The sequence below is a fragment of the Centruroides vittatus genome, unplaced genomic scaffold (assembly GCF_030686945.1).
Source record: "Centruroides vittatus isolate TY-2023 unplaced genomic scaffold, ASM3068694v2 contig_1776, whole genome shotgun sequence".
NCBI classification, from domain to species: Eukaryota; Metazoa; Arthropoda; class Arachnida; order Scorpiones; family Buthidae; genus Centruroides; species Centruroides vittatus.
Genome location: NW_027121087.1, coordinates 2,133,242 through 2,160,868, shown reverse-complemented (window position 1 = coordinate 2,160,868; position 27,627 = coordinate 2,133,242). Strand labels below are relative to the sequence as shown.

The window sequence follows — 27,627 nt, the reverse complement described above, 5'->3', positions numbered from 1 at the left end:
AGGACAGACAGTGGGAATTTATAGGTGTACAATTTTTTTTTTAAATTCAGCCCAACTAGTTAAGCAGAAATTTAACTAGTTTCGGTACAAAATAAAATGAAATCGAAGGATATATAAACGAGTCCGGGTTCAAATTTGATATATAAAAGTTCGATGTAACCGCGTTATTCTGTTTTATATAACAACTTTGTAATATTTTAATGAAAAATAAATTGCCGACGAAAACATTATTGTAGATATTATTCCAGTAAATGTAATTAAAGAGGAAAATAAGCAAAGTACATTATTATCAATCATTAAACGGTCGACGGAGTTCATAACTTTAATCAACATCGATTGTAATGCTATATAAGGAAAATTAATTTCGTTTCAAACGGGTTTTATTTGAGGGAAGGGGTAAAAAATATACATTCGTTTAACTAAATCGGCTAAAATACCAACGAGGGATATTTGTCTTCTTCATTAATATTAAGAAAAATATAAACTTATCTCGTTTAAAAACTAATTAATAACGCATATTCTTTTATTTTATTACTTTTTCTCATTCTTGTTTGTTAATTACAGTCGATAAACACTTCAAAATTAATTAACTATTTTAACATTTGAATAATTTAATTATTATTCAAAAATTCTCTTATTATTATTTACATACCTGGATGTTATTAAAAATGTATTTGTTTTTGTGTTTTCATAACTGGATTTGAATTGTTAGAAAAATAAAAATTTTAAAAAAAGAACCAATAAGATGATTAAAATATTATTTATATATAAATAAATTTTAAATATAATAGTAATAATGTTATTCGATATATATACACAGTCGAGTCTCGATATAGCCACCCCCTATAAAGCGCCACTTTCGTAGAGCTCAAATGAATATCACCAACGGATTTTTTCCTCTTAAATATTAAATAGAGAATGCTCGAATCTTTGACAATTACTAAATGTACCGGAAAAGGTAGTGTTATCAAGTTTCCATTTCTCAAACTTCAAACTTGTGTGCAGACCTCATTGTTTTACCTTCGAGGTCCTTGGCTTTAGCGCCGCATTCGATTCCGTGCCTATTTCGAAGGCGAACAAATGATGGCGCTATATCGAAATTTGACACTGAGTAATAACATATTCTAGAATATGCAGTAAAGAGAAATTCCAGAGAAACTAACAATTAAAATATAATACTGGTATGCGTATGTAATTTTAAATAAGATATACTGTATGAATCAAATTAATTTTTTAAGAAATTTCTGTTGTTCTACGTTGTAGAATGTTTATTAATATTCTAGAGCATACAATAACAAAATATATAATATTCGTAAGTATTCTAGAATAATAAGCTGTTATGTATCTACAATACAACATTGTATAGATTTATTATATATATATATATACTGTATATAAAATGTAATTATTCTATAATATTAAGTTATGAAGGTACCTAGAATAATTTACTCGATTCTCTTGTAAATTTGCTATTTTAGGTTTTTTTTTTTTTTTTCGCTGGACAACAAGAATAAAATTTCGTAAACGAAAAGGTATTAAATATCCGAATTTATCAAACATTAAATAGCGATTTTAAAAGAAAAAAACTGTGCTTTAAGGGAAAGTTTTTGTCATTCTTTGAGCGAATGTTTTGAAAATCAAATCAGTCGATTGTTCTTTACAAAAATAAATTTTGTTTCCAACTTGTCAAATATTTCTTCGCTTTACAAATATTTGCTATTTTTCATTCTCTATTCTCTCGATATGCTAACCTTGCAATTTTTACAACATACATCATTATATAAATGAAGTTTCCTATGTATTCCGGATACTTTTTAACATAAGAAAGCATCTGATATTAATAATAACATTCCCCCCTTTTTTTTACTTAATGCTAGCGAGCAAAAATATATAAAAATATTTTACATTTTATATATTTCCGGCGAGTAAAAATAAAAATATATTAAAAATATCTTTATATTTGCCTGTGAGCAAAAATATATTTAAAAATATCTTATATTTAAACGACAGAATAGAAATTTTTTAAAGAAAATTTTGAAGAAATATGAATTTTTTTTTTTTTTTTTTTTTTTTAATATTACAGTCGAACCTCCAATGACGACCACCTGTAAACGACGGCCAGTTTTTCTGGAACTTTTCTTTTGAAATGCACACGAAATAACTTCCAAACAACGGTCACCTCCATATAACGTCCGTTCTTATCTTCCCGTCGTTGGCCGTTTGTTCGTCGTTCGGAGGTTTGTCTGTACGCAGATAAATTCTGCTATCGAAATGGTCATTTGAATCGTCGGTTTAAATTTAAAGAGCGTATTTAAAAACGTTGAATGTATTCAACCGGGTTTCATTTATTCGGAGTCATCGCGACATTGACAAGAAAAGCTGATCGATCAAATCGATCTCGTATTCTCTTGTTATCGGCATCGAAACAATCATTCTACAAATCTTGCAACTAATCTCGCAACTAAGGATTCCTCAAATAAGGAGCAAGGAGACCATTAAAATAGATGACTCTTTTATGGAAGTTTTCGATAAAGAAACCCCCAAATCCACCAATTAAGCCGATTTCTCTTAAAGATAAACTGGGAATTTCGCATGGAATTTTAATATTTATGCGAAATTTATTGTTCAAAATATTTCAATTCTTTGAACTTAATCTTAGAAAGGATTCTTAACATTCGATATTTGTATTTTTTTTTTTTTTAATATGATTTTACAATATTATCAACACATAAATATATATTTTCTAAAAGGGAAAGAGATTAAAAAACAATCAGCAAAGTCTGTATACGGGATTCTTTATTTATTCTGCCATGGACTTATCGGGTTTCTATTTAATCTGACAATTCTTACTTTAAATATTTTTCTCTCGCTCAAATCTGCTTCTATTAGTCTGAATTAAATTAATATTGATGCTTTCTTCTTTCCCCTTTCCCCTAAATTAAACTCTTTTGATTCTATGGCTTTTCGTTTTCTATTCACATGCAAATCAATTTTTAAATCTTTTAACTTCTCTTTAAATAAAAGTCAATTGATACATATACATATAATTAAATTCCTAAATTCGTATTTTATTCCAAATTGTTTTTTAAAAACCGAATTTTTTAATATAGTTTATAAACAAGACGTTCAAAAATAGAAAATAAAATAAATTTCTAATTTTATTTAGTCGTATATTGCTTCTTTACATAACATTTCGCGTTTTAATATCAGTATAAGAGATTTATTAAAAAATAATAATAAAAAAGGCTAAGTTAGTATTCTGTCCGCTTAATATCATGTTAATTTATGTATCTGTCAGCTTAATGTTATGTTAATTCGTGTGTCTGTCCGCCTAATATCGTGTTAATGATTAAAACAGAGACGATTTATACCAAAAATGGTGAGAGACGAAACGTCAGGAATTGCTATACAAAACTTCGTGAAAAATTTATAATTATTTAGATTTAATAGGATAAAATCCCCACTTATAAAAATGACTTTGCCAAGTTTCAAAAGTTTTGCTTCATCCAGTCTTGAGTTATAATTCCCCTCCCCGACTACCCGAAAGGAGTTACATAGGTGACTGGCACGACTCTGTTGTTATAAGGAAAAGTATGATGTACGGGGGCCAGCCAGTAATAATAATTTGAAGTGGAGAGCATATATTTTAAATCAATAAATTAAAAATATGGTTAAGAATTGCAGCCCGGCATTTTGACCGTGTCGCAATAAATAATTGCTTTTTATAAAGTTTTTGATTAGAAATCCACTAAAATATTTATTAATGCCACTTTCTTTTTTACCGTATTTATGTTTTTTATAATATTTAAAACTTAGCATCATATTGAAGAATATTGAATTTTAAAGATGTTGATGAAATTTGAACCTTTTAGTGTTACGATCTTTGTATTTCAATTTTATCGTGGCATTATCGTCAAAAAGCTGATTTGAGCTTACTTTATGAGAAATATAATCAGATTATAAAAGTTAATTAAAAAGTTTAATCAACTGCTCTGAAGTTTCGAGTCTTTTCAGGTTGTAACAGAACGATAACAAATCTATTTGCCAATAAAAAGTATTCTGATACTTTGTTAACTATTTCGTATTTCGTATATATACAACGTGGCCAGAAGTTACTTAAACGAGATATGCAGTGAAACCTCTGTGGCCACTCGCTTATGTTGTCAATCAGGAAATTCCACCGTAAAACTGCATACGTTTTAATATTAATCAAATTCCCATCTTAGTGACAATCAGCCACCTCATTTAAGCGGCCACTTGGCTTAAGAATGGATTTAGATTAGTGCCATCGAGCATGTGCTCGCTCCCCTGTCGCTTTTTCGGAGAATATTCACAAATATTTATACATAATCTAACTTAGTACATTGCTTAAATTAGTTTTTAATTAGTAATTTGTGCATGCAGGGATTATTTTAGGAAGGAGGTAGAGAGATAATACAATTATTTGTATTGTGGTGCCCCTCATGCCAGTTATTTTCCTGATCCCCCTGTGAATCTTATTGATTATAAGTGTTTAAAATATAAATATTTTAAATTCGTTTATTCTTTTTAGGATTATGATATAAAATTTGAGTATTGCCAAGTTCATCTGGCTTAGTTTGTTTACGGCAACGCGAGACGTGGGCGAATGCCTTCCGAGGGGATTTTCTATAGGAAACTGGCCCCTATTTAGGTGCTACAAACTTGAAGAAAACGAAAAACTCCGCATGACCAGCCCGTTGTCCAAGCGCGAACCCGCGACTAGCTACCAGTGTTCGGTGGTTTTATCTACGTGCCACTGGGAGGCCGAGTTCACCTGAATAAAGGTTCGAAGTTTATATCTCTACAGTACAATCTCGGCAATCCGACAAACACCTGTCGATGCGCTATCGGTAATTGTGTTGCCAAGTTTAGTAAATTTAGTTCCCATAAATTTAGTGTGACGGACAATAATTTTGATTAAAATTTTCGAGGACTGATTTTTACATTTAGTACTACAAATTTCCCGTTAAAAATGACGGGATACTTTTTATGATGAGGCTTTTTTTTTTTAAGTTTAAATTTTGAATTTAATGAAGTAATATGCCATTTGTCAAAATATTTAAAAGTGCAACTTAAGAGAAATTCCTTGGTTGGGCACGAACGTCAAGTGGTCACCGACGTCATTGCAACGTAATTGCCATCACCGATTCGAAATCAATAAAATGTTTAGTCTATAGCTAATATTTTCGCTAAATAAGTTGCCTATATTTTCCGTCGGAACATAAAACGAACCTAACCAAACTTTCGTCTGGATTGGACAAAAATTGCAGGAGTTATAGAGAATTCACACACACACAGACGACGGCTTTTGTATTATTGTGTTATAAGCTGCTGTACCCTTTTTGAACAGCCTAAGATGACGAGTCTAACAATATTTAATGTGCCTAGTGCGTATTCAGTATTTTGAGTATATAGGTTCTGCTTAAGATAGATTCGGGACTAAGGCACGTTCCCTCTGTCGTTTTCCGGAGAATGTTACTCAATTACCTTAGAATTGCTTTACCCAACAGTTATGTAATACTGTATTACTAATTGAGTCAGGCAATATGATTTATTATAATTTGATATTTATTTTAAAGTACCGTAATAAAACTGATCTGCTTTGATATCATAGGGGTGCTGCAGCACCATTAGTACCTCTCTGGATTAGTACCTCTGATCATCCCAAGCTCCAGTGTTTAACTTCGGGCTCGATATCGTTCCACGTTTAGTGGGAGGTGATCAAGTTTAGTGTGAACTGCAGTTTGAAATAGTGGGAAGCTTGTCTACGACTTGGCAACTAGCGCTGTGCGATGGCTTTAAAATCATCCATGGTTTGTTAAATCATCGACAATGGATCGATGGTTATGTCTAGTTATGGTCTAGCTATTTTTCTGTGATTATGTCTGGTTTTGGTCTAGCTTATATGGAGTTCGTAAGTCGGTAGCTTAATCGGCCACAAGGTGATTGGGAAAACTGATTCGAATTCACCGTGTCTTTTCAAAAGAAATGATGAGTTTGAACCAGAAGATGGTAGTCAAGATCTTGATTCCTACGACGACATCGAACAAACACGAATGGCAACGTAATTGCCGACTTGGAAAACACTAAATCGGGTTAACTATAAAAACAGGAATTATTTTAAAAGTTGTAGCCGTGTTCCATGAATACAGTCAATAAATGGTTTCGATAGCTCGGAAGATTAAGATATTTCTCTAAATTTTTACCCACTCGTCTCCCGTTGCAAGGTTATAAATCCTGGATGATACATACGCTTTAAAGAAATTAACCCCTACAGTTTAATTGAGGAAATACGGTATATCACAAAAAAGAATCAAACTATCTCTTCTCAACTGGACACTATAAGATAAACAGTGGTAAAATATTCTGGATATGCGCCTGCTGCCAATAACTACATAGTGCATACGACGCCATCTTGGAATCGATGTTCGAAGCCATCGATCATCGACGCAACGCACAGCAACAGCGGGTAATACCAGAGCCGTCGGAATACTGGACGGCCGGATTACTGAGACTGTACTGTATTACTAAATTTGCCTTGATTTTTTGTTATAGTAATTATTACTTACTTTATATGTAACTTTTACGATATTATATTCTACCAATAGACATTAAGCTAAACATTTTTAACGAGTAATACCTGATATGTTTTAATTCATGCTTCAGTTATTTATAAGATGAGAATTCTAGAACGGTTATAGATATTTGTTTCAAACCATCTACAAATTGTCAGCTTGAAATTTAATATACTTCCTGTAGTTTTTAATCAATCTTAATTGAGATTATCGGCAATGAATGCTGGTAATTATAATAAATATCGTAGATCCTCATAATTAAAATTGGTTAATTTATATTTGCATCGAGTTATGATTTTATAGAGGTGATAATCTGTAAGAATAGAAAGCAAATCGTTTAAACATTATAAAAATATGTAAACACGAACAGACTAACAGAGATGAAAAAGTAAATGGATTAGATAAATGGGATTCCTTTCATATTCTGCACCATTAGTGGAAGAGGTTACAATTTATCATCTGAATTGGATTTTTCTTTCATCAGAATTTTCTATTTCTATCTGCATAACATAAATCGCTTTATTCACTTTCTGTTATGCCTATTAATACTCGATGACATTTGCTTTTCTTGTCATCACTTTTACATATTTCCGGTTGTGATTCGGTTGGAATATAAGATCGATCAATCGTGAAGTATGATTATTTTATAGACATGTTACGTCCTGTTGATGTGTCTGTACTAGTTTTACTTTTCCGGCTGTTAACAGAGGGAAAGTATGGCGATCGGTCAAAACATGACCATCAAGATTTTTACATTTTTGGGCTCGGAGGACCTTAAAACGTCGAGAAGTGCAAAACTTGGGGTTTTTTCCCGTGTGTACGTGGGGAGATGCACGATTTTTTCGTCCAGTTTGAATCTTAATAACTCCCGTGTCTTTTTTCAGAATTTCTCTGTCAAAGTTCCAGAAATTTTATAGGAAGATTTGAGTATGAAAGAGAAATTTTCAGGAAAATCGGACCATTAGTTATGGAGATATGGCCTCCTCTTAATATCTTCCGAACCAATCTGGAGACTTATGAAAGTAATGCTATCAATTATTAGGGATGAAAACAAATAGAAAAAGCTAGCAACAACGTTGCCAGCTTTTTCTATTTGTTCTTTGTATTTCTTTGACACTTTTATATTTAACGTGTCTTTGCACATTTTGTTATACTCAATATGTAAACAGCGATCCATTGTGTAATTCAACTGTTTAGCGAGGCGTATACGAAGATAATTCCGCAATCAATTATTCACGATTGCAATTAAAAAGGAAAAAACAAATCCAAATCGCGAATTTAATTTCAAATCCTAGAGGGCAAATACAACAGACAGCAACGCTCTATTATTAAATAACAGGCTGTTTACTCAAATTATTTTAATTAACTAAAGAACTCATCATCTTATTAAGAATTAATTTAGCACTTTCAGATACTATTTCGCGTTTAATTTCCTCATTCGCTATTCTTAGTATCGACGAAGGAAACTCTTACTTCAAATGTTAAGATATAACTAATTCTTGATGAGATCAATTTGCTGTTAAAGAATAAATTGTTCCCGCGAGGGTACATTCTTACGGATCAACATGCTTAATGTCCCATTTTGTTATTTTACTTCACTCATCCTAAGAGTAGATAATCAAGTTAAGCACTTTGGGAAGTAGCATAATTCTTTCTTGTCGACTTTCAAAAAAATCCAGCGACCAGTTGCTTAAATTTCCCGGCAACGTTTAAAATTGCGTGCGTGGTGCCATCTGTTATCATATTTTATTATTAAAAACTTTTTATATTTTTAATTACAGTAGAGCATCGATTATCCGACTTAATTGGGGACTGGGGTTGGTTGGATAACTGAAAAGTCGGATAACCGAAAAGTATGAAAAAATGCATTATTAGTATAGTGTATTAGGCCTGGTTTAAATACTAGCCTCCCTTTCATGGTCGAGTCAGTGCTGCCAGCTAAAACATGCAAAAATTTAACAAAAATAATATTAAAGTAGCCAAGACATAACCAAATATTGTAGCGCACATCACTAGCGGACATTTGAATTTGCCGACTAGAACGCGGTCGGTTAACCGATAAGTCAGTTAATCGGGGTCGGATAACGATGCTCTACTGTATTATAAAAGGGCAAAAAGCTTAATTTTGAGGGTAGGGACGGATTTTATAAAAAAAAAATTGTAAATGCTAATAACGAGTAAAATCGTTATTAAATCCGATCCTACCGGAGATACAACACGACCCCCTTTATCTCCCCATCCCGTCGACCTTAAACCACCAAAATTTAATAGCATCAATACCCCTAATAAACAAACCTTCTTGTAAAATTTCAAAAATTTTCGACATAAGGCACAGGAATTATTATTAAACTTCGAATTGGATGAACAAAATCTTGCTTCCTACACACACACAAACATTTATACATACAGAAAAAACCCCGACTTCTTGGCATGAAGGGACGTTGAAGGGGACCCTCCATTTTTGGACTCGGTCCCCGAGTCCGAAAATGTAAAAATCTTGGGAAAGATAATTTTTTCCTTTGTTATATACAACAGCCAGGAAAATAAAAATACGTAAACAGTATGCAAATAAAACAATAGATCAGCTTGTTGAATAAATAAGAAAATAACAGAAGGATTCAGTTTTTATAATTTTCTATAGGATTTTAATAAAATATGTTTATAAAATAGAAGAAACGGATTTATATATATATATATTTATTTATCCACGTTGAATAGAATAGAATTTATATCTTTTAAATAAAAATTTTATAAGAGATTTAAGTTCGCAATTTTTTCTATATTTATTTATATTGTTTACAGCAAATTAGAAATATTTTATTTATGAAGTTGAAAAATTAATATTTAAAATATTTAAGACTTCAATTTTTTTTTTTAATTATAATTTTTAAGAAAGATTTAAAGAAAAAATATTTCTCGTGTTTTCTATATTAACTTAATTTCTTATAGCTAATTTATCAAAATTTATCATGAAATATGTGGGTGTGTGTTGTCACGAATTGACGATATCGTGATCCCAATGACGTCATGCACGACGTCAAAAATTCAAACACTACTTCTGTTGGCTCACGTTTCTTCCCTAGGGTTTTTTAAATGTTTAATTAATAATATAGGCCTATATACAGCCAAACCTGTAAACCACGAGAAGACGATAAATGGCCGTTGCTTAGAGGTTATTTTGTTTAATTGTTGGATTCTTTGGTGATAAACGCGAGTAGAAGTTATTTTGTATGCATTTCAAAAATGAACGTTCCCGAAAAGAAAATGGCCGCCGTTCAGAGGTGGCAGTTATTTGGAATTTTATATATTGTGGAATAATTTATAGCGAATAAACACGAGAGGAAATTAGTTTATGAAATTTACTGTTGTAAAGGCACGACGTCATACAAATGAATTTTTATAATTGAGTTATAATCGGTAGAATTCAATTTATTTCCTGCATATTCGTCCACTATAATATTCATTACTGATATATTAATAGGATGAAAGCTTTGTAAACATTTGTTACGGATGCAATAGATAACAAATTGACTTTTTGAACGTAAAGTTATTTGTTTGGTTACGCAAGTTATAGCTTACATTGTATACGATTTATATTATATTAACTTTATATGTAGGAAGCAACCTACATGTAACCTTAACATTTATTTTATTTTATTTTTTATTATTGAAAATAATAGTCAATCTTGAAAACGTCAGGAGCATTTGTACTACACGCTGACTTTTTAATTGACATTTCTATTATTAATATTTCTTACATTAAAAATAGATTTATTTTCTTCCGAATTTTCTAAAGAAATTTCGAAAAATAAACTTAAAATTATTTTTGCATAAATTATTTTCTAATTATCTGCACGAGAGCAATGTTTTAATTAAAAAAAATATCAATCCAGCAACGAGTTGCGTAACTTTCCCGGCTTGAGTTAAAGTTGTGTGTTGCGCTATCTGTTACGAGATTTTATTAAAAAATAACTTTTTTATGTTATAAAGTGGTAAAATTGCTTAATTTTGAGAATAGAGGTTGCGTTGAGTTTTATGAAAGATTGTAAATGCTAATAAGGAGCTTCATTAAGTCCAATCCCTCTCGAGATACGGCACGTGACCCACTGTATCTCAACACCCCGTCGACCTTTAACCGCCAAAATTTAATAGTATCAATGTTCCTAATATACAAACTGTTATGTATAACAGCCGGAAAAGTAAAAAGTTCAAATTTATAGTAAAATTGGCTTAAACTTTCTATGAATATATATATATATATTCATAGAAAGTACCATATGAAAAATACATAGGTAAAGCGAGTGAATTCAACAATAAAATTCAATTGTAAAGCAATCTTAAAGTGATCGATAGTAAGAAACCGTTCACATGAATTTCACTGAATAGAAGGAAAAAAATATTTTAAAAAAATTGTATTTCTATGAAATTTATTTATATAAAACTATAAATAAATAACATTTTTTAAAAGGGGTATTAACAGTTTTTGCAATTGTTCCTTCCTCAATTAATCAAGTCAGTTGGAAGGATGCCTATTACCGATGCCTATCCACGTATTGTTTGTATCACGTACTGTTTCCAAGCACGTGATGATACAAGAAACATAATTCTTAGACCCCGTGATTCTTCTCGACATCTTTTCATTTCCTTATCAAAATAATTAGGTTAGAACGTTAATCTTTCAGCCGTTTCCTTTTCTTTTAACGGTTCTAGTTATTAAATAATGTGTTTAATCTTACGGGATCATCCTATAAAACTTTTAAACAGGTAAAATATAAGAGTTTTATCGAGAAATTTTCGGGTTTACAAATTCTGAAAGGGGTGCTTATAAATTCCTAATGCTATTCAAGTTAAAGTATTGACATAATATAATTAATTAACGAAGAAGAATAGGATAAGCTGATGTACAAACTGGACCCTTTGCTACTTACATAATACGAAAAATCAATAAGTTTTGTAGTTTTTCTTTGTATTTTCGTTTATAGAAGCGGCAATAAAACGTTTACAGGATAAGTAATCTCCCGTTAAATCAAGCAAAATAGAATAAATCGTGAATGGATTTTGTAAGGAATTAGCTTTAAAAATAGTATTATTATTATTTTTTTTTTCCTCCTTGTTTTATGCGAAGATTTAATTTTATTTTTAGCGCTTTGTAAGATTTTTAGATTCGATATTTATCATTTTCTCGGAATATATTTTACCGAAAAATCTGAAAAATATTTATATTTAATAAAACTTTATACTTATAAAATTGTTTGGTGAAAAAATAATAATTTAAACAGCAAAATTTTTCATTACAAAATCATTTTTTAAATTGAAATATATTTAATAATAATAAAAAATCATATAATATTCTAAAAACTGTGATTTTTAAAATATTAAAACTTTTTTTAATATTAAAAATGAAAAAAAAACATTTTGAATTATAAAAATGAATTTCTATTTTAATCATAAAAATAATTTATATAACTTTTGTTTTAAATTAAAATATAAGAACACGGTGATAATGTTCTTGTAAATTTACTACATAGACTTATAAATATGCACGTATAAAAATTAAATCGTGGAATAAAATTGTTAAAAGTTAAAAATAAATAAATATACCGGTATTAACATTTAGAAAATAAATTTATATATATATATATAAAGCAAAAACAAAATTAAAAGTGAATCTCTTCTCATCAATAATTCAACTATTGGGTCTGATATTGGCTTACGACTGTCTCTTCCTTTATTCTTTCAAGTCAACAACGAAAGAAACAAACTTACTTTACCAAAAGTTTTCTAAACTTTGAAATATTTTAATTTATTTCGTGTAATTTTCAATTTCTGTAATTAAGAAAAATCCAGCAACCAGTTGCTTAACTTTCCCGGCAACATTTGGTGGCGCCATCTGTTATGATATTTTATTAAAAACATTTTTATATTTTTAACTATTATAAAATGGCAAAAAGCTTAATTTTCTGGGTAGGGACGGGTTTTATAAAAAAATTGTAAATGCTAATAACGAATAAAATCTTCATTAAGTCCGACCCTACTGGAGATATAAACGACCGCCATTATCTCCCCACTCCTTCGACCTTTAACCACCGAAATTTAATAGCATCGATCTCCCTAATACAGAAACCTCCCTGCCAAATTTCAGAAATTTTCGACGAAAAGCACGGGAGTTATTAAGCTTCAAACATGGTGGACAAGATCGTCCCATCCACACACACACACACACACACACACACACGCTAACATCCAGACAGACAGAGGAAAAAAACCGAAATTTTTGCATACTTTTTCTCTGTTATATATAACAGCCTGGAAAGTAAAAAGAAAAAGAGAGGAAACTACAAGCAACGACACTTAACAAAAGCATGAAAGTAGTGTTTCCGAATGAATTCTTTTATCGTTCAGTGTAAACATCAATATTTTTTTGACGTATCGATTATGACGGATTTCATTTCTTAGAAAAATTCCTACTTTCCCTTCCCACGCTAAGCACTCCACTCATCAATGAATTAGTTTCAAATGTAGATACATAAACACGTTTTTCGTAAGAATGACAAGAAAATAAAATCAATTCGCCTATCTTTGACTATGAAAAAGCGAAAATATCCAAAGGCGATGTATCGAAATTCGAGAAAGCAAATATGGATGATGATTATGTTTAAAATTGGCTGCAATTTGGAAAAAATAAAAAATTGTAGCCCTATAAATTCCTTCTGTCGTCCATCCGTCCGTTCCTTAATCTTTTAGGTTAATGTTACCTATGGTTCCAAGATGGCGGCTCGTCTGATTCCGGCAAGGAAACAGTGGGGACGCACGTTCTAACCTAACCTAACCTATTCTAATAATTTTGTTGGTAATAATTATGGTAATTTATTAGAATAGGTTAGGTTAGGTTAGAACGTGCGTCCCCACTGTTTCCCTTCTTCTATTTGCTGGAATCGGAGACGAGCAGCCATCTTGGAACCATAGGTAATATTAACCATCTCTTGAATGGATTTAGAGAGACGAAAGACTGTTTTAATTCGGATGGCGGATTTAGATTATGGGAATATATTTACACGAGAAGACGGCTGCAAAATCATCCGACGAGTTATTTTTCATTTTTATTAGATTAATTATCTTCAGTTGTCTCGGAATACAATTCCGCATCTTATTAAATTTTATTTGTTTAACATATAATGTTGACGCGAGAACGAACACTCATTACGTGGAATATCTGCTTACAGAATGAAAAGACGAGCACGAAACACGAGGTATGTTTTACAGAATGACCGCGTAATCGTGAAATATTGAATAGAGTGAGCGTTCGGTGCCGTACGAAAGTAGAATATAATTAATTGCAGTGATTAAAAACCATGGGGCGCTTCTAAGTGACAAGCAGCTAAGTAAGTGAACCAATGGTATAGTTCGTTACTTACAAACACGCAAAGTTAAGCAGTGTTTATTTCATTTCGATGCGTACCACGTAATTGGGTAATGCAAACTTTATATAAAAGAAATAATAGAAACCTTGAATTTACGATTTCTTTCCTAAAAATGGATACAAAGTTCCATTTGCAGATGCTTAGAAATGCGTTTAAAGAAACGGAAATTAGTTCACGCGTGTTTTACTTATACATTTCCCCCAATTATATCCATAATCTTTAACGTGTTTTATTATTCGGTAACAACACATCAGAGTTGAAATCCGTATTGACTAATGCGGCACATTAACTCTTACCGATTTCGTCCGTAGAACTTCGTATTGTTAATGAAGTTCTAATTGGAATACATCAAAATGAAAACACTCGAATAGAATATCATTAAAGGAATAAATATAATCTTCATCGTTTCTTAGTAATAAACTTTTATTAATAAAATAATTCGATCGAAGCTCACTAGATGGCATAGGATACCTTCTTTATTGTTATTAATTAAGGAATCCCACAGGAAGAAACAAGTGCAGTATCGGCCGATACTAATTGATTTAATATTCCCCTCATTAGTTTAATGAGAAGTTAAATAAAATAGTTTGAGTGATTTTGCTTGTTCCTAGTGTTGTGTGTATGTATCGAGGGACATCGAGACGCACAACATCTCTCGAAAAGAACGAAGGAAACTACATTAACAAGGTGTTTGTGTCGGATGAAACGTCTTCTAATTGCCAAAAAACAAAAGAAAAACATCACCAGAATTGATTTTCATTGCTACACCAAATATAAATAATATCTCTTTCCCCTCCTTTCATTTGTATGTTTTTCTGAAGTTATTTGCATTAATAAAATGATTTTCTAATGAAAATTATTAAATTTTAAATATTTAGTCGGTTAAAAAAACAACGTAGGAGTAATTGGAATTCTTTCTTATGTATGATTTATAAATTTGTACGGGACTATACACATGTATTGCGCTTATATAGGGTCTACTCTTATATAAAAATAGAAGAGAAACTTGCTGAAAATTCTACTTTAAAAATTTGTTTAGTTTACTTTTTTTATGGGAAATTTATTCACCGGAGAATATGTATTTTAAAATTTATACTTTGGTAAATTTATCTACTTTCTTAGTCATGTGCATACACGCGAACGAGAAAGTGGATAAGGTTAAGTTGAAAGTGTGATTTTTGAGTACGTTCACCCTGACGAAAACCACGATAAGTACGCAGAAATCGGCAATACAGAAGAGGAAAAATAATGGGAAAATGTTATTTATTTTTACTCCTAGTAACTTACGAAAACATCATTTAATGACTTCAATTTGAATACAATTCAAGTACGACCAGAAGGTTTTGTATAGCAAAACATCATTATTATTGTACATATTATTATTATTTTCGTTTCCTGATGCAATCACCTAGAGGATATTTAAGAAAAGTAAGCGCTATTGATTGTCTTTGGGGGTAAGAGTTTATTAGAAAAGAACATAATTAAAGGTGCCACTAATTGGAAACTGTTCTTTCGATTATCTTTTCAGATAACGGTCAACAGGTAAAGCTTTCTTATATCGATCGTCGCAAGCCCTATTCATTAAACAGACCACAATTAACAGAGGAATATCGAGAGCTAACTTTAAAAATGTTTATTTTTTTTAAGTATGAAAGTTATTAAGAATGCCTTAAACGGAATTTCCATTTCTGAATCTTTTGCAATCGAGTGGCGATATTATTGAAAATATAAATACAAAAAGAGAGAGAAATATTTCTCTTTCTTTACCTTAAAATAAAGGAAATTTGAAACTTTACGAGGTTTATAAACATTTATAAAAGCATTTACCTCGAATTTCGTAAGAAAAATAAGAAAAAAGTGCTATTTAAATAAACCCGTCTTGGAAATTATTTATTATTATTTTAACACGGATATTGCACAAATAAAACGTTTTAAAAAAATCGATTTTTAAGCAGAAAAACATACCGAAAAACGCAAGACAATGACTTATAATGCCACTTTATAAATTCCCTGGAGAAAATGGATTAATTTTCCAGCTTTATCTATTGATAGTTTTACGTACGGAACACTACTTTAACTTTGTTTTTATAAATTTAAATCTATAATTTTAGTTTACTCTTTGTCCGAATGATCATTCACCTTTGTTTATCGGTCGGAATGAGAGCACGATATTATTATATTAGGATTATTATTAAATTTAAACAAAGTGATGAAAGAGTCAACGACTCTGTTGTGTGTGTCCTCTTTACTTGTCAACAGCCAGTGGACATTCCCGGGTGATAAGGAGTCAACCTACTCCCCCTTTTCGGAAATATCATCAAGTAACAATCAGTTGTAATTTAAAAGCGAACCATGGTGGCAATTACAATGTTAGAAACTATCCTTTTTCAACTTACTTCTTCAATTCCCTTCTTTAAATGTAATTCTTTTGACAATAAATAATCCACCGCCTTCCCGAATTGCTTTATTCACTACGGAACTTTCTTTATTCTCTTCTCTTTGTTAAATCGTCTACGAAGATCGAAAATATAGAGACAAAATTATTCAATCCAGATTGGCTGGGAAGGAATTCCACAATCAAAGACACTTTGAAAAGAATAAAAAAAAATTCTCTTTATCTCTTCATTCAATTCGTATAAAGTCGGAGTTTGATGGCGTTGAGTATAATTTCTGACAAGCTTGGGTTGCAATTTGAAAAAATTCTAAACCTATAAATTTCCACTGTCGGTCGTTCGTTCGTTTGTCTGTTCTTCTTGAATCTCAAGAACAGAGTTAGATAGATGAAAGCCGAGACCAGATATTTAAAACCAAAGTCTTTAAGATTGCTTTTTATTAATAAAGAAACATTTTACCTATTTTATTTGTTCAAAAAAAAAAAAATGGCAAGAGGAGTTCACTAACTAACAGGGGCCAGTTTTGCCCCTGGTTCCGTACAAACTTTCGGAGGCCCTGCGCCTATTTTATTCTCGAATTATAAAATCTACAGAATGTACCGAGTGCATTATTAATGCCGTAACTTCATTTATGAGGTATGCGTGTATATTGATCTTATTCCACGTGTCACATTGAGTTTGGTAGTTTGCTAGACTTTCTTGTCAAAAACGGGCATAGAAGATGGGATATACCCGTCTTGTCTACGTATAATGTATAAATATAATTTTCTACTGTAGCCGACATTTCGGAAACTTTATCCATCCGTTAATGGTAATTATAGATTACATTACTTTCTCGCTCTGGAGTATATAAATACATCGCAAACAGAAGGAACCACAAAGGGGAAACACAAAACAAATATATACATATACACGAAATTCAACAATAGAAACAATTCGGAGTTGTGGTTAAAGACAATTAAACCACACACTTATTTTTTCTCATATACCATCCTGTTCATTATGTGTACAAGACAGGCATTGTGGTGTACCATCTTGTCCATACATTTAGACAAGATGAGCAAAAGTGCCTTAAATTTTCTATTTCTTTTACCCTAGACGTGTTATTTGGAGTTAATATTTATCTGCAACGAAGAGAATTACCACAACATTGCTTACTGTAATAAAGTGTTCACAGGTGTCATCATCCGTTCAGAAGTTGTCATTTTTCCTCGATAGTCTGGAATGACTATTTATAGTATTTAGTAGATATTTGTGCATCTTTTAGATTCGTATAAAACACAGTGGCGCAATAAGAGGAAGGAGAAGCGAGGTTCCCCTTGCCCCTTCTCCGATTGCGCTTCTGATTTAAAAAAAAAAGAAATTGAATATATAGGTATAATATTGGATGTAAAATTACAGTTAAAAATGGAACTAATCTGCAAACGTTTTAATAGTAAATTTCGCTATACTTAATACAGAAATAAATACATATAAGTGCAAATAAACGAATTAAAACGTTGATTTATAAATATAAAATGTTGTTTTTCGTATTTAAGAAGTGTTTTAACACGAGTATTTATATATCTAAAGTTGTTTATGCGTTTAAATCACGTTTATCATATTTACAAGTTTTGTAAGGTTTGAAGAAAATATTTATAAGTGATTTTAACAAGAGTATTTCTTTCTTTTTCTTTTTACAGTTTTATTTATCAAGCATGATTTCGATTTCAAAGACCTACTTTTGGATTTTTTACTCTTGTTTCCTGTGCATCCAAGTACAGGCTTACTTCTGGGAAAGGAGCGGATGCCATAAAGTCGGTACGTAAACACACACAAATAATATATATATATTATTTTAGTTTTTGAGATAAAATATCCAGAAAACTACCGGTTTAAAGAATTTTACGGTAGAATTTTTGCATGTCGAGTGGTCTTTTATATTAGATACGACAAAAGACGGATTATTTTATTAATAGGAAACGTTTAATTGCCGTCGTAAAGCAAAACGCCAACGATCATCATAAGCAAGGTAACAGCCGTTAATGTACTGTCAGTACTCATTCAGTAACTGTTAATAGGATAAGTTCGTTGCAACAATCAAATATAACGTTAAGGAAGCGACTATTAATAAACATCAGATTAATTGATAAATATAGGTCTACGCTTGTGTGTTTCTAACTTTATCAAAACACATTTTCCATAATAATTTCCCATTGTTATATGCGTATTGACAGTTGACACTCGGTGATGTATTTAATCGAGTGCATTTTACACCCCCAATCAATACATTTTTATTTCAACGGCGGGTAAATTTAACACACGTTATCCATTTTCGTAATTACTAATTGTCGATTGATTAGAAATAGTATTTTCAACTATTTTTTAAAAGTTTTTAATTAAAAAAAAGCTAACTTTTTGAATAGTTCTTCTAGTATTTAACGTTTGCCACGATTTAAAAGGCCTAAAAATAGAGTTTACCCAATCGTTAAGATCCTTACAGCATTGTCATTTTCTCCAATCTGCTATTGGTAATTACATCAATCGGTTGTCCATTTAAAAATATTAGGCTGACGTAGGAAACTATTTATCAATTAAAACTATTTTAAGTTATAAACAGTTTTATTGACGTCACGGCAATTGACGGAAGATGTTATAGAGTAATTTGCATATCATTTTTCGGGCTCTTTAAAGATGGAATTTAATGCTTGTGTATGAGAGAGATGAAGCAATGCACCGGAGACATTTATTATTCACTGGCAGTTGCGTAAGCTTCGTACTTAAACAGAAGTACAAAAACGTTTTACACAAGAGACCATTTCTGCTCAACCCGTTTCTATCGTCGACGTCTTTAGCATTCCGGAGACAACAATCGACTGGAATCTATGGCAATTTCTTTTTTGTACACTTCATCAGCTGCGATGCGAAATGAAGTTAAATGCATCCGTCAACAGAATCTGAATAACAAAAATGCCAGATAATAATGGCCGACTTCTTCTACACCAGATAAAAGTTTGGCTTTTCATCTGGCATTGGGGATAAAACTTAGAATTTATCATCCGTATAAATTTAGATAATGTTTTATATTTATATGAATTATTGAGGGGTATAAAAAAAATTGAATATATATATATATATATATATATATTTTCTTATTTCTATGAAATTTCTTACCTTTATTTTATATTTTGGAAATAACCTTTATGTAAATCTAATAAAAATTCTGGTGTACGATCGTTTCTTTTTAGAATATTTGATGGTATTTTTAAAAATATAATAAATTTCACTTACTTACTGTGAATATAATGCTTTTATTAAAAAGACTATTATACTTTACTATTGTGTTACTATGCTATTTGTATTTACTATTGTTTACTAAATACTTTACTATTGTTAGTATTGTGTTACTGTACTATTACCATTGTTTACTAAATATTTTGCTATTTTTTAAAATACTTGTCTGATTCTTTTTAAATAAAGGCGCGAATGCAATAAACGTGTTAGTTTAATAAGAAATAATAAAAAAATATTTAATTTTCTCTTATATTAGGGCATACAAGAAGGGTTAGTATACCAGATTGTGTGGAGTTCGATATCACTACAAATGCCTGCCGAGGATTCTGTGTTTCGTTTTCGATTCCTTCATCCGAAGAGACTCTAAGAATCAATCCTCATCAAGCAATTACATCCATGGGATATTGCTGTAACATTATGGAAACAGAAGACGTAAGTGATTATTATCCTTACTCTGTAAATTTTTACTTTCAGTTTGATTAATTGGATCACCGTAACACATTATCCAATTAAACGTGGCAAAAATAACTATATTAGCCAACGGCCGGTAATTCCCGCGAGATAATTTAGAAAAGGTATAAATGGCCACCCCCTCACACGTAAATCAAGATTGATAGCACGTCAGAGACACAGATATGACACCAAGAATGAATATTAATATGTTTGGAATATCATCTATTTGCAAAGAAGTGCTGGTTGATGTTTGCAAAATAAAATTTCTTGTTTCTTATATAATTTCCTCTCGAAAAATATAAACCCCTAAATTATATTTTCTTACTAACTACTTACTTAACGGGCATTGGTGCTAGTATTTCTTTTTATTCGATAAAAAATTGGAGAAAAACAGTTAAAAGAAATACATCAAACGAATCAAACTAAGCGGGAGAGATTTTAAAGTATATATATTTTTTAAATTGGGGATTGTTTTTAACGCATAGAAACCTAGAAATAACACTAAAGTTAGCGTTACATCAGCGGACGTTCACACCGTGTCTTCGACAGTTAGGCACGAAAAGCACTTGTAACGCTTCTTTAAAATATATTTTCAATTGTAAAAGCCTCTGGATATTTCCTTGGAAATCGAAGAAGTTACTTAAATTACTTCTACAGTTAGAAATTATTTACATAACATCGTTTACATATTTATCGAATTTCCCAAAGCTTTGACGTCGTCAGAAAGGAGATAAACTTTTTCAATATTAAGATAATGCGTAAAAAATCGAATTTTGGTAAATATTACAAGGAGGAAATTAAGGAAAAATATTCTTCTCTCGATAATTTTATTATTTTAAATGTTTTTTTTTTTTTTTTTTTAGGTTTAATATGTATATATGCACAGATGATTGAGTAACAAACTGAAAATGTAAGCTACTTAATGTAGCCCACATCATATATATTTTTAGTTTGTTACTCAATAATGTCTATATATTTATGCTGGTTAATAATTGCTCAACAACGTTGTTTACTTCGTTTAATGATTTAAGTATTAAGCATATTTAAATCGGCAACGATACATTGTGTTTAGAGGTAACAGATAGGCTAATAAATTATGAAAGATTTTAATCAAGAAAAATCTACTTAAATAATGTTTAACAAGGGCTATATTTTAAATCATTTCTTAAATTATCGAGCAATAAACTAAGCAGAAACGTGTGTAAAATTCTTTACCGACGTTCTACCTTAATTATTTTAATAAACATTCCTGGAAGATAAAGAAGAAAATAAGGCAAAGATTTCTTCCCGTTCAATTTTACTTTCCAAGAAAATATGTCCAAAATTCATGAATTATTTATAACTTAAGGGGACTTGGAATATTTTTCCAAGAAAGAATTGTCTTGAGATCTGTTTACGTATTTTTTCCCCTTCGATATAACGAAAAAAAACAATAATAAACAATATATTCTATAGTATAAAGGCACGACATCGGACTCAATTATTCATTATTTGATATAATAAAATTGGATTCTGATGTAATTTACGATTCTGTAGTAATATCGATAAGAGCGAACACACATTTAGGAATTTATATTATCATATATCACGCGGATAATTTTCTTGTTGAATAATATATATTAATATTTATTTCTTTCTCTATTTACAGGTGAATGTACAGGTGATGTGTCTCGAGGGTACACGTAATCTGGTGTTTAAATCGGCTAAAACATGTTCTTGCTTTCATTGTAAGAAGGACTGAATGAAAATATTTAAAAAAAAAAAATAAAATAATAATAATAATAATAATAATACAGAAGCACCTCTCGCCCCCTTTCATTTCTTTTTTTCCCCTCTCTTCTATCCTCATTATTTTTCATCATTTTCTACTCGTTCCTACCTCTCAACCGAGAATACCTTAATATATTTCTTTATGGTTATTCTGACGTGAAATTATCTTTCTATATCACCTTACATGTGAACGAATGTACATCTTAGAAAAAAATTAATAACATTTGCTGTTGTTTGAAGTAAGATATCATTGATTCATTTTCATTTCTTAACGTCAGATATCATTTAAACGTGTTCCTTCGTCAGTGATGTACGGGAATTATATTATTATATGTAGTGACGTGTTGCCGTTAATGTTTAAAAAAAGGCAATAAAATTAATGCAATATATGTTTTAATGTGTTTTTATTGTGTTTACGTACTTATCGGCGGTTATGTATAACAGAGGGATCGTTCAAAAAATGACCCCTACCGAGATTCTTATATTTTCGGACTCGGAGGACCTTGAAACGTCCAGAAATTCAAAAAAGATGGCGATTTTTCTGTATGTATGGGTGTTAATGCCTATGTGTGTGGGGGAGAACGACTTTTTTTCGCCAAATTTGAAGCTTAATAACTCTTGTGTCTTTTGTTGAAAATTTCTGAAATTTTTCAGGGAAATTTGGGTATTAGGGGAAAATGTTTCTAGAAATTTTCGGGAAAATCGGAACATTGGTTTGGGACGTATCACTCCACCCCATTGATATCGCTCAACCAACCCGAAGACTTAATGGTAAGATTTGTTAGATATAAAAACAAATAAAGAATTCTAGGAAAGTTCAGCAACAACGTGGCCAGCTTTATTTTATTTTACTTTTAAATCGCTTTGATTGACGTTCTTGCAAAACGGATATAAAATTACCAATTGCTAATGATTATATCTTCATAATATTTCAAAAATTCTCGATTGCGTATTTGTTTATCCAATTTAAACTCGCGATGATGACATAAAGGAATTTTATCGGTTTAAACGAGCACGTGGATCACCTTAAAATTCCCAAAAAGTTATCAAGCGAAAATAAATTAAATTATATAAAATATATTTAAAAATTTAAAGCGTATTTAGACGTAGATTTATGGTGTAAATTTCTAAAAATTTCTCTTGAAAAAACAATGTTTTTTTCGGTTTCTTCGTGTGAAGTCCTTTCTACAAGACACGCGAGAATATGCAAATGAGCCTGTTTGTAATATAATTTAATAGTTAATATAGCCAATTAATTGTTTATCAGAGTAGCGAAACGATTCGTTATATGTTAATGATTAATAAGAGCAAAATTTATGGAAAATTCAAATTACAATACGATGTCTTGTAATAAGTAACGTCACGCAATTGGGATTTCAAAGATTTGTACGAAATGTTGTAAATTCTTGAAATATACTTACAAATCGATGCTTGTTTAACATATTTCTAACAGAGGATTCGATTTGTCAACTTCGAATTTGATTCGCGAGTGATTAAGTTCTTAATTTGTTTGTCAGTTGCCATTCAATCAGAGGTGCTGTTCTATATAAAGAATATATTTCTGTATCCGTCACCTAAAAGATTTACAATAATATTTTAAAAAAACTTAATAAATTTTAAACTTTATTTTAAAAAAACTTGTTAAAATTACTTTAAAAAAAGTGTTTTGTTTATATTTTTAATAAGAAGAATGGAGCGTGTAACGTTAAAAAAATATATATTTTTTCTATTAAATAATTTTCTTTATAACATTAATTTTAAATAACGATGTTAAAGGAAGATTTAATTGGCAATTAATTAAATTTTTTTATTTGCTAACATTTTTGTTTATAAATTAATATTCGTGACTACGTTTGCCTTTTACAGGCCATAAATAAATATATTTAAAAATAAATTAAATATTTACCAAGTCTTTAAAGTTTATTATTAAATATTTATCGAATTTTGTAAAAGTCTTCTAACTTTTCTTTTTATATTTTATAAAAATGTTACTTCTGATCAAGCATTCTAGAACAGGCGAAGGATGTTGTTGTTGTTGTTGTTGTTGTTGTTTTTGTTGTTGTTTGTTGTTGATGTAAATGTTAATGAGGAATAGAAGACAAGAAGACGAAGAAAATTTCCGCAAAGATTTTTATTCTCGTTAAATACTTTTTGGGATTTTATAATACTTTTAACCAGGGGAAGATTTTTTTTTAATACATTCGACACAACAAAAGACCAATCCTACATTTCATAGATAAAATGAAAGTTGTCTTTAGCATTAATTGACAAATTTAAAGAGATATCAAGAGAATGTAGAAGATAGGAAAATTAAAATAGTAAAGTAATTTTTTTTTTTTTTTTTTTTCATATTTAGAAATATCACTGGTGGAAATTAATTTGAAGAAAAGGAATGGTGGGAGTTTTCTAAGAGTTCATCAAATGTTCGTACGCTAGAGACAGGTTTTATCTTCTCCATTAACGTATCTTCTTCCTTAATTAAACCTCATTCTACAAGATGATAACGTACTTTTTTGATCGAAATTACAACATTTCTCTCAACCTCCGAAGACATCTCTAGTTACACAAGCGATAAATATGCATTACTTTATTCTTTCCGAGGTGTTTTATGGGACTAAATTGAACATTTTTATCTAATAAAATACCTTCCTCGTAAGTTATTTGTATGCACTCTCTATTTTAGCATATTTAATTTGAGCTTTATTATTTTTAACGCAATTTTTATACAAATTCTTACATGGGGGAGCAACGATGTTAAGTAATTGTTACAGAGACACGGCTCGAATTTTTCAGCGGTTTTAAATTAACAAGGGAAATATTGTAGTTGGAAGCGAATATAATTAATTATCATATACGGCATTGTATAATTAAATTCGAAGAACAAACTCTTCTCTAAACACTTCATTATCTTATATAAACTGCTTTACAATAAGTCACCAAACTGTCTCAATTAATGTTTAAATTTAATGAAAGGTCATACATTTTAAATGATATTATCGATATTTATTTATCATTTTCCTTTTATTACTATTTATTAATATATATATTTAACTTATTATTTTTAAAAAGACATAATTTAATTTTTCCTAATCTTCTCCGAATAAAGATTATATTCCCCATGCGATTTAAACATATAAATTAAGATTTGTTAGACGAGAAAAAACATTTTTTTTTCTTACAATTTATTATTAAAAAACAGTCTTTTTTTAAGCTTAATGTCGTGCATAATTTATCGATACATTTTCATATTTTATTCAATATAATGTTCCGAACTCGTTAAAAAACGAAAAGAAGAAAATATCGTTAAGAGTTAACATCATAAATCCACTTTACATTCATATATATGTATATACTGTATTATTTTTAAATTTAAAATTCAAATTCGACCAATTAAAGAACACCTACCTAAATTATCTGTTTTTAATTCTGATTGGACCGGATTTGCTTTCGTCACGGACTGTAAAAATCCAAGACCGTTTATTGGTGGGAGGAATGGCAAAAAAGTGCGTGGTTTTTTTTAAGACGAAAAACGAAAAAAAATAAAAACGAAATTTTATTTTTTTGTGTGTGTGTGTGGGGGGGGGAGAAACGGAGGAATTTATTATTATTTTTTCTCTTTTTCTCTCTCTCTCTCTTTTATTTTTATTATTATTTTTTTAAGTTTTAAATATTAACGTCTCCCATTTCTGTAAGGTATTACGTTACCACAACTCGCCGTTGAGCTTTCGCAAAATTGACAAGAGCAAGTTATAGCTTCGTAATATTGATATTTTCTCAATTCTGGTCCAGCATCTGGATCACAATGTTTTAATTTGATCCTTCGTAAGATCTTCTCTTTATGCATACAGACGGGATGATAGGATTTCTTGTAAGGAAACCTCCAATCGGCAATCTGAAAGGATATAAAATAAACGAAATTAAAACATTCTATAAGGCGAGAGGTCGTATAAATAAGATAACTCTATATAATTCTATATAAAACTTTAAGAATTCGGGTTCCATTACTTGTATAAAATTGACTTATCTTGCGTTATAGTTACAAAGTTTTCGCGGTCGTGCTTTATATTCTCGTATACGACTTCATTTATTATACATTATGTTAAACTAATGTTGCTTATGACATCTGCATACATTAATTTTAATAATGATTCTACTTAAAACTTTCTTTAAAAAGCATTTATTAAATGCCAACCACGTTTTAACCCTTTTTAACATTTCCATATTTATGTTTTCCTACGCTATAAATTCTTAAAAAAGTAATGGAATCTTTTGCAGTAGTCCCTCGTTATATCGCAGATTCGGATACATCGCGTTATTTATTTGTTTATATCTATCATTGGTTAACGCGCTTTTATCTGATATAACGCACATTCGGTTTGTCTCGCCACATGAGCGTTATAACGGGGGCTACTTGACAATATTTCGATGTAAATTACCGATTTTCAGTTGTACATCGACAAAACGAATTGATCAGAAGCTTATTTTTCGCATATTATTCAATTCTCCTGTATAAAATGTAGTGTTATTTTTCAATTTACCTCAATAGAATCACACCTGCCCCAACAGGACATGACTCTAAGATTATCCCAACATTGTCGTCCCCTTTCGTCCGTTCTCGTTGCCTTATAAAAATATTCTGTTCTGCGGCATTCCAGTGTGGATAGGGGATCGACAGCAGACAAAGTTGTCACAAATGTCGCCAACATTGCTGTCAAGAAGAAACCCCGAATGACCATTCTGACGGCAGAAATCCTTTACTTTACTTTTTTATATTCTTCTTTCACTACAAAAAATAAGATAAATAAATAAAATAAATTAAAATATAATCGCGCAAATACATTTAAATAATTAATCAGATAAAATATAACACAACAAACACGCCTTTGCCCTATACAATAGTTATTAAACATTCGCTCTGTTTAGTATTCGTCGAAACACTTCGTCAAGGGAAAAGCTTTAATATTAACGTAATTTCCCGAGTGAAAATTACTTATATTTGTAAATTAATAAATATAAACACTTTCGAAACAATTTTAAAAGATTTATATACGACTTTTATTTAAAAAATATATTTTTTTTTGCGTAGAAAAGTAAGTAAAAAAAAATGCATTTATCCGTTTAAACGGCCGGTAAGTAGTTTAATAGTAAACCGATATGACAGTTACTTTGCAAATAAACTTAAAAAATGCTTCCATTCAGTGATTTTGTAGATATTTAAAGTGACGTAGTTCAAAGATTTTTCTATCTTTCCACTTAAATTCAACTGGATGTGGGCTATATACTGAGTATTTATATTTATGAGGAAGTCAAGCGTTACCAGTCAAAATGTTTTATTCACAATTCTAAAAATAAAAATAAATAAATAAATAAATCCTATCTGAATTTGTTTAAAAATAGCAATAACGTTTCTTCTATTTTCTTTCTTTTTTTTTTTAATAATAACAAAATCTATATTTAAGTTTTAAGTTATAAACTTGATAAATGATGCTATTCTTCTTATAGGACTTCTTTCTTTAAATGTACAAAATCAACGTAGAAAAGTGTCATTTAAAGCTATATTTTAGCCATTTTTTCCTGTAAATTTTGTTAACAGAAACCATACGAAATTTAGTTTCGTCCATTATTAAACTTTTTCTTTTTTTTTTTTAATATAAGGCAAATATTTTATTTCTTTAAAGAATTTATTAAAGATTTTACCAAGGAGTATCGTTTTACAATATT

General features: G+C 30.2%; 2 protein-coding genes across 3 annotated transcripts in view; one reads left to right on the top strand and one right to left on the bottom strand.

Annotated features, from left to right (window-relative positions):
- The window catches only part of LOC136969353 (thyrostimulin alpha-2 subunit-like), a 33,651-nt gene extending 11,356 nt beyond the window's left edge, over positions 1-22,295 (top strand). For both annotated transcript variants that reach the window (XM_067263483.1, XM_067263482.1), the window contains 3 exons: positions 18,093-18,210; positions 19,940-20,115; positions 21,785-22,295. In XM_067263483.1, coding sequence (XP_067119584.1) covers positions 18,108-18,210; positions 19,940-20,115; positions 21,785-21,877 — 372 coding nt within the window. In that variant the 5' untranslated portion in view covers positions 18,093-18,107 and the 3' untranslated portion in view covers positions 21,878-22,295. The remainder of the gene's footprint in view (positions 1-18,092; positions 18,211-19,939; positions 20,116-21,784) is intronic.
- A 3,281-nt stretch (positions 22,296-25,576) lies between these two features.
- On the bottom strand, positions 25,577-26,642 carry LOC136969338 (thyrostimulin beta-5 subunit-like). Its single transcript, XM_067263469.1, has 2 exons — positions 26,445-26,642; positions 25,577-25,798 (listed from the first exon to the last, which is right to left on the bottom strand). Exons 1-2 carry the CDS (start codon positions 26,640-26,642, stop codon positions 25,577-25,579), a joined length of 420 nt encoding a protein of 139 aa, XP_067119570.1.
- Positions 26,643-27,627: the final 985 nt, after the last annotated feature.

Coding starts and splice junctions, on each gene's coding strand:
- LOC136969338 (XM_067263469.1), bottom strand. CDS start 26,642: ATGGTCATTCGGGGTTTCTTCTTGACAGCAATGTTGGCGACATTTGTG. Junction 25,799..26,444: donor GCAGGTGTGATTCTATTGAG/GTAAATTGAAAA, acceptor ATATCCTTTCAG/ATTGCCGATTGGAGGTTTCC.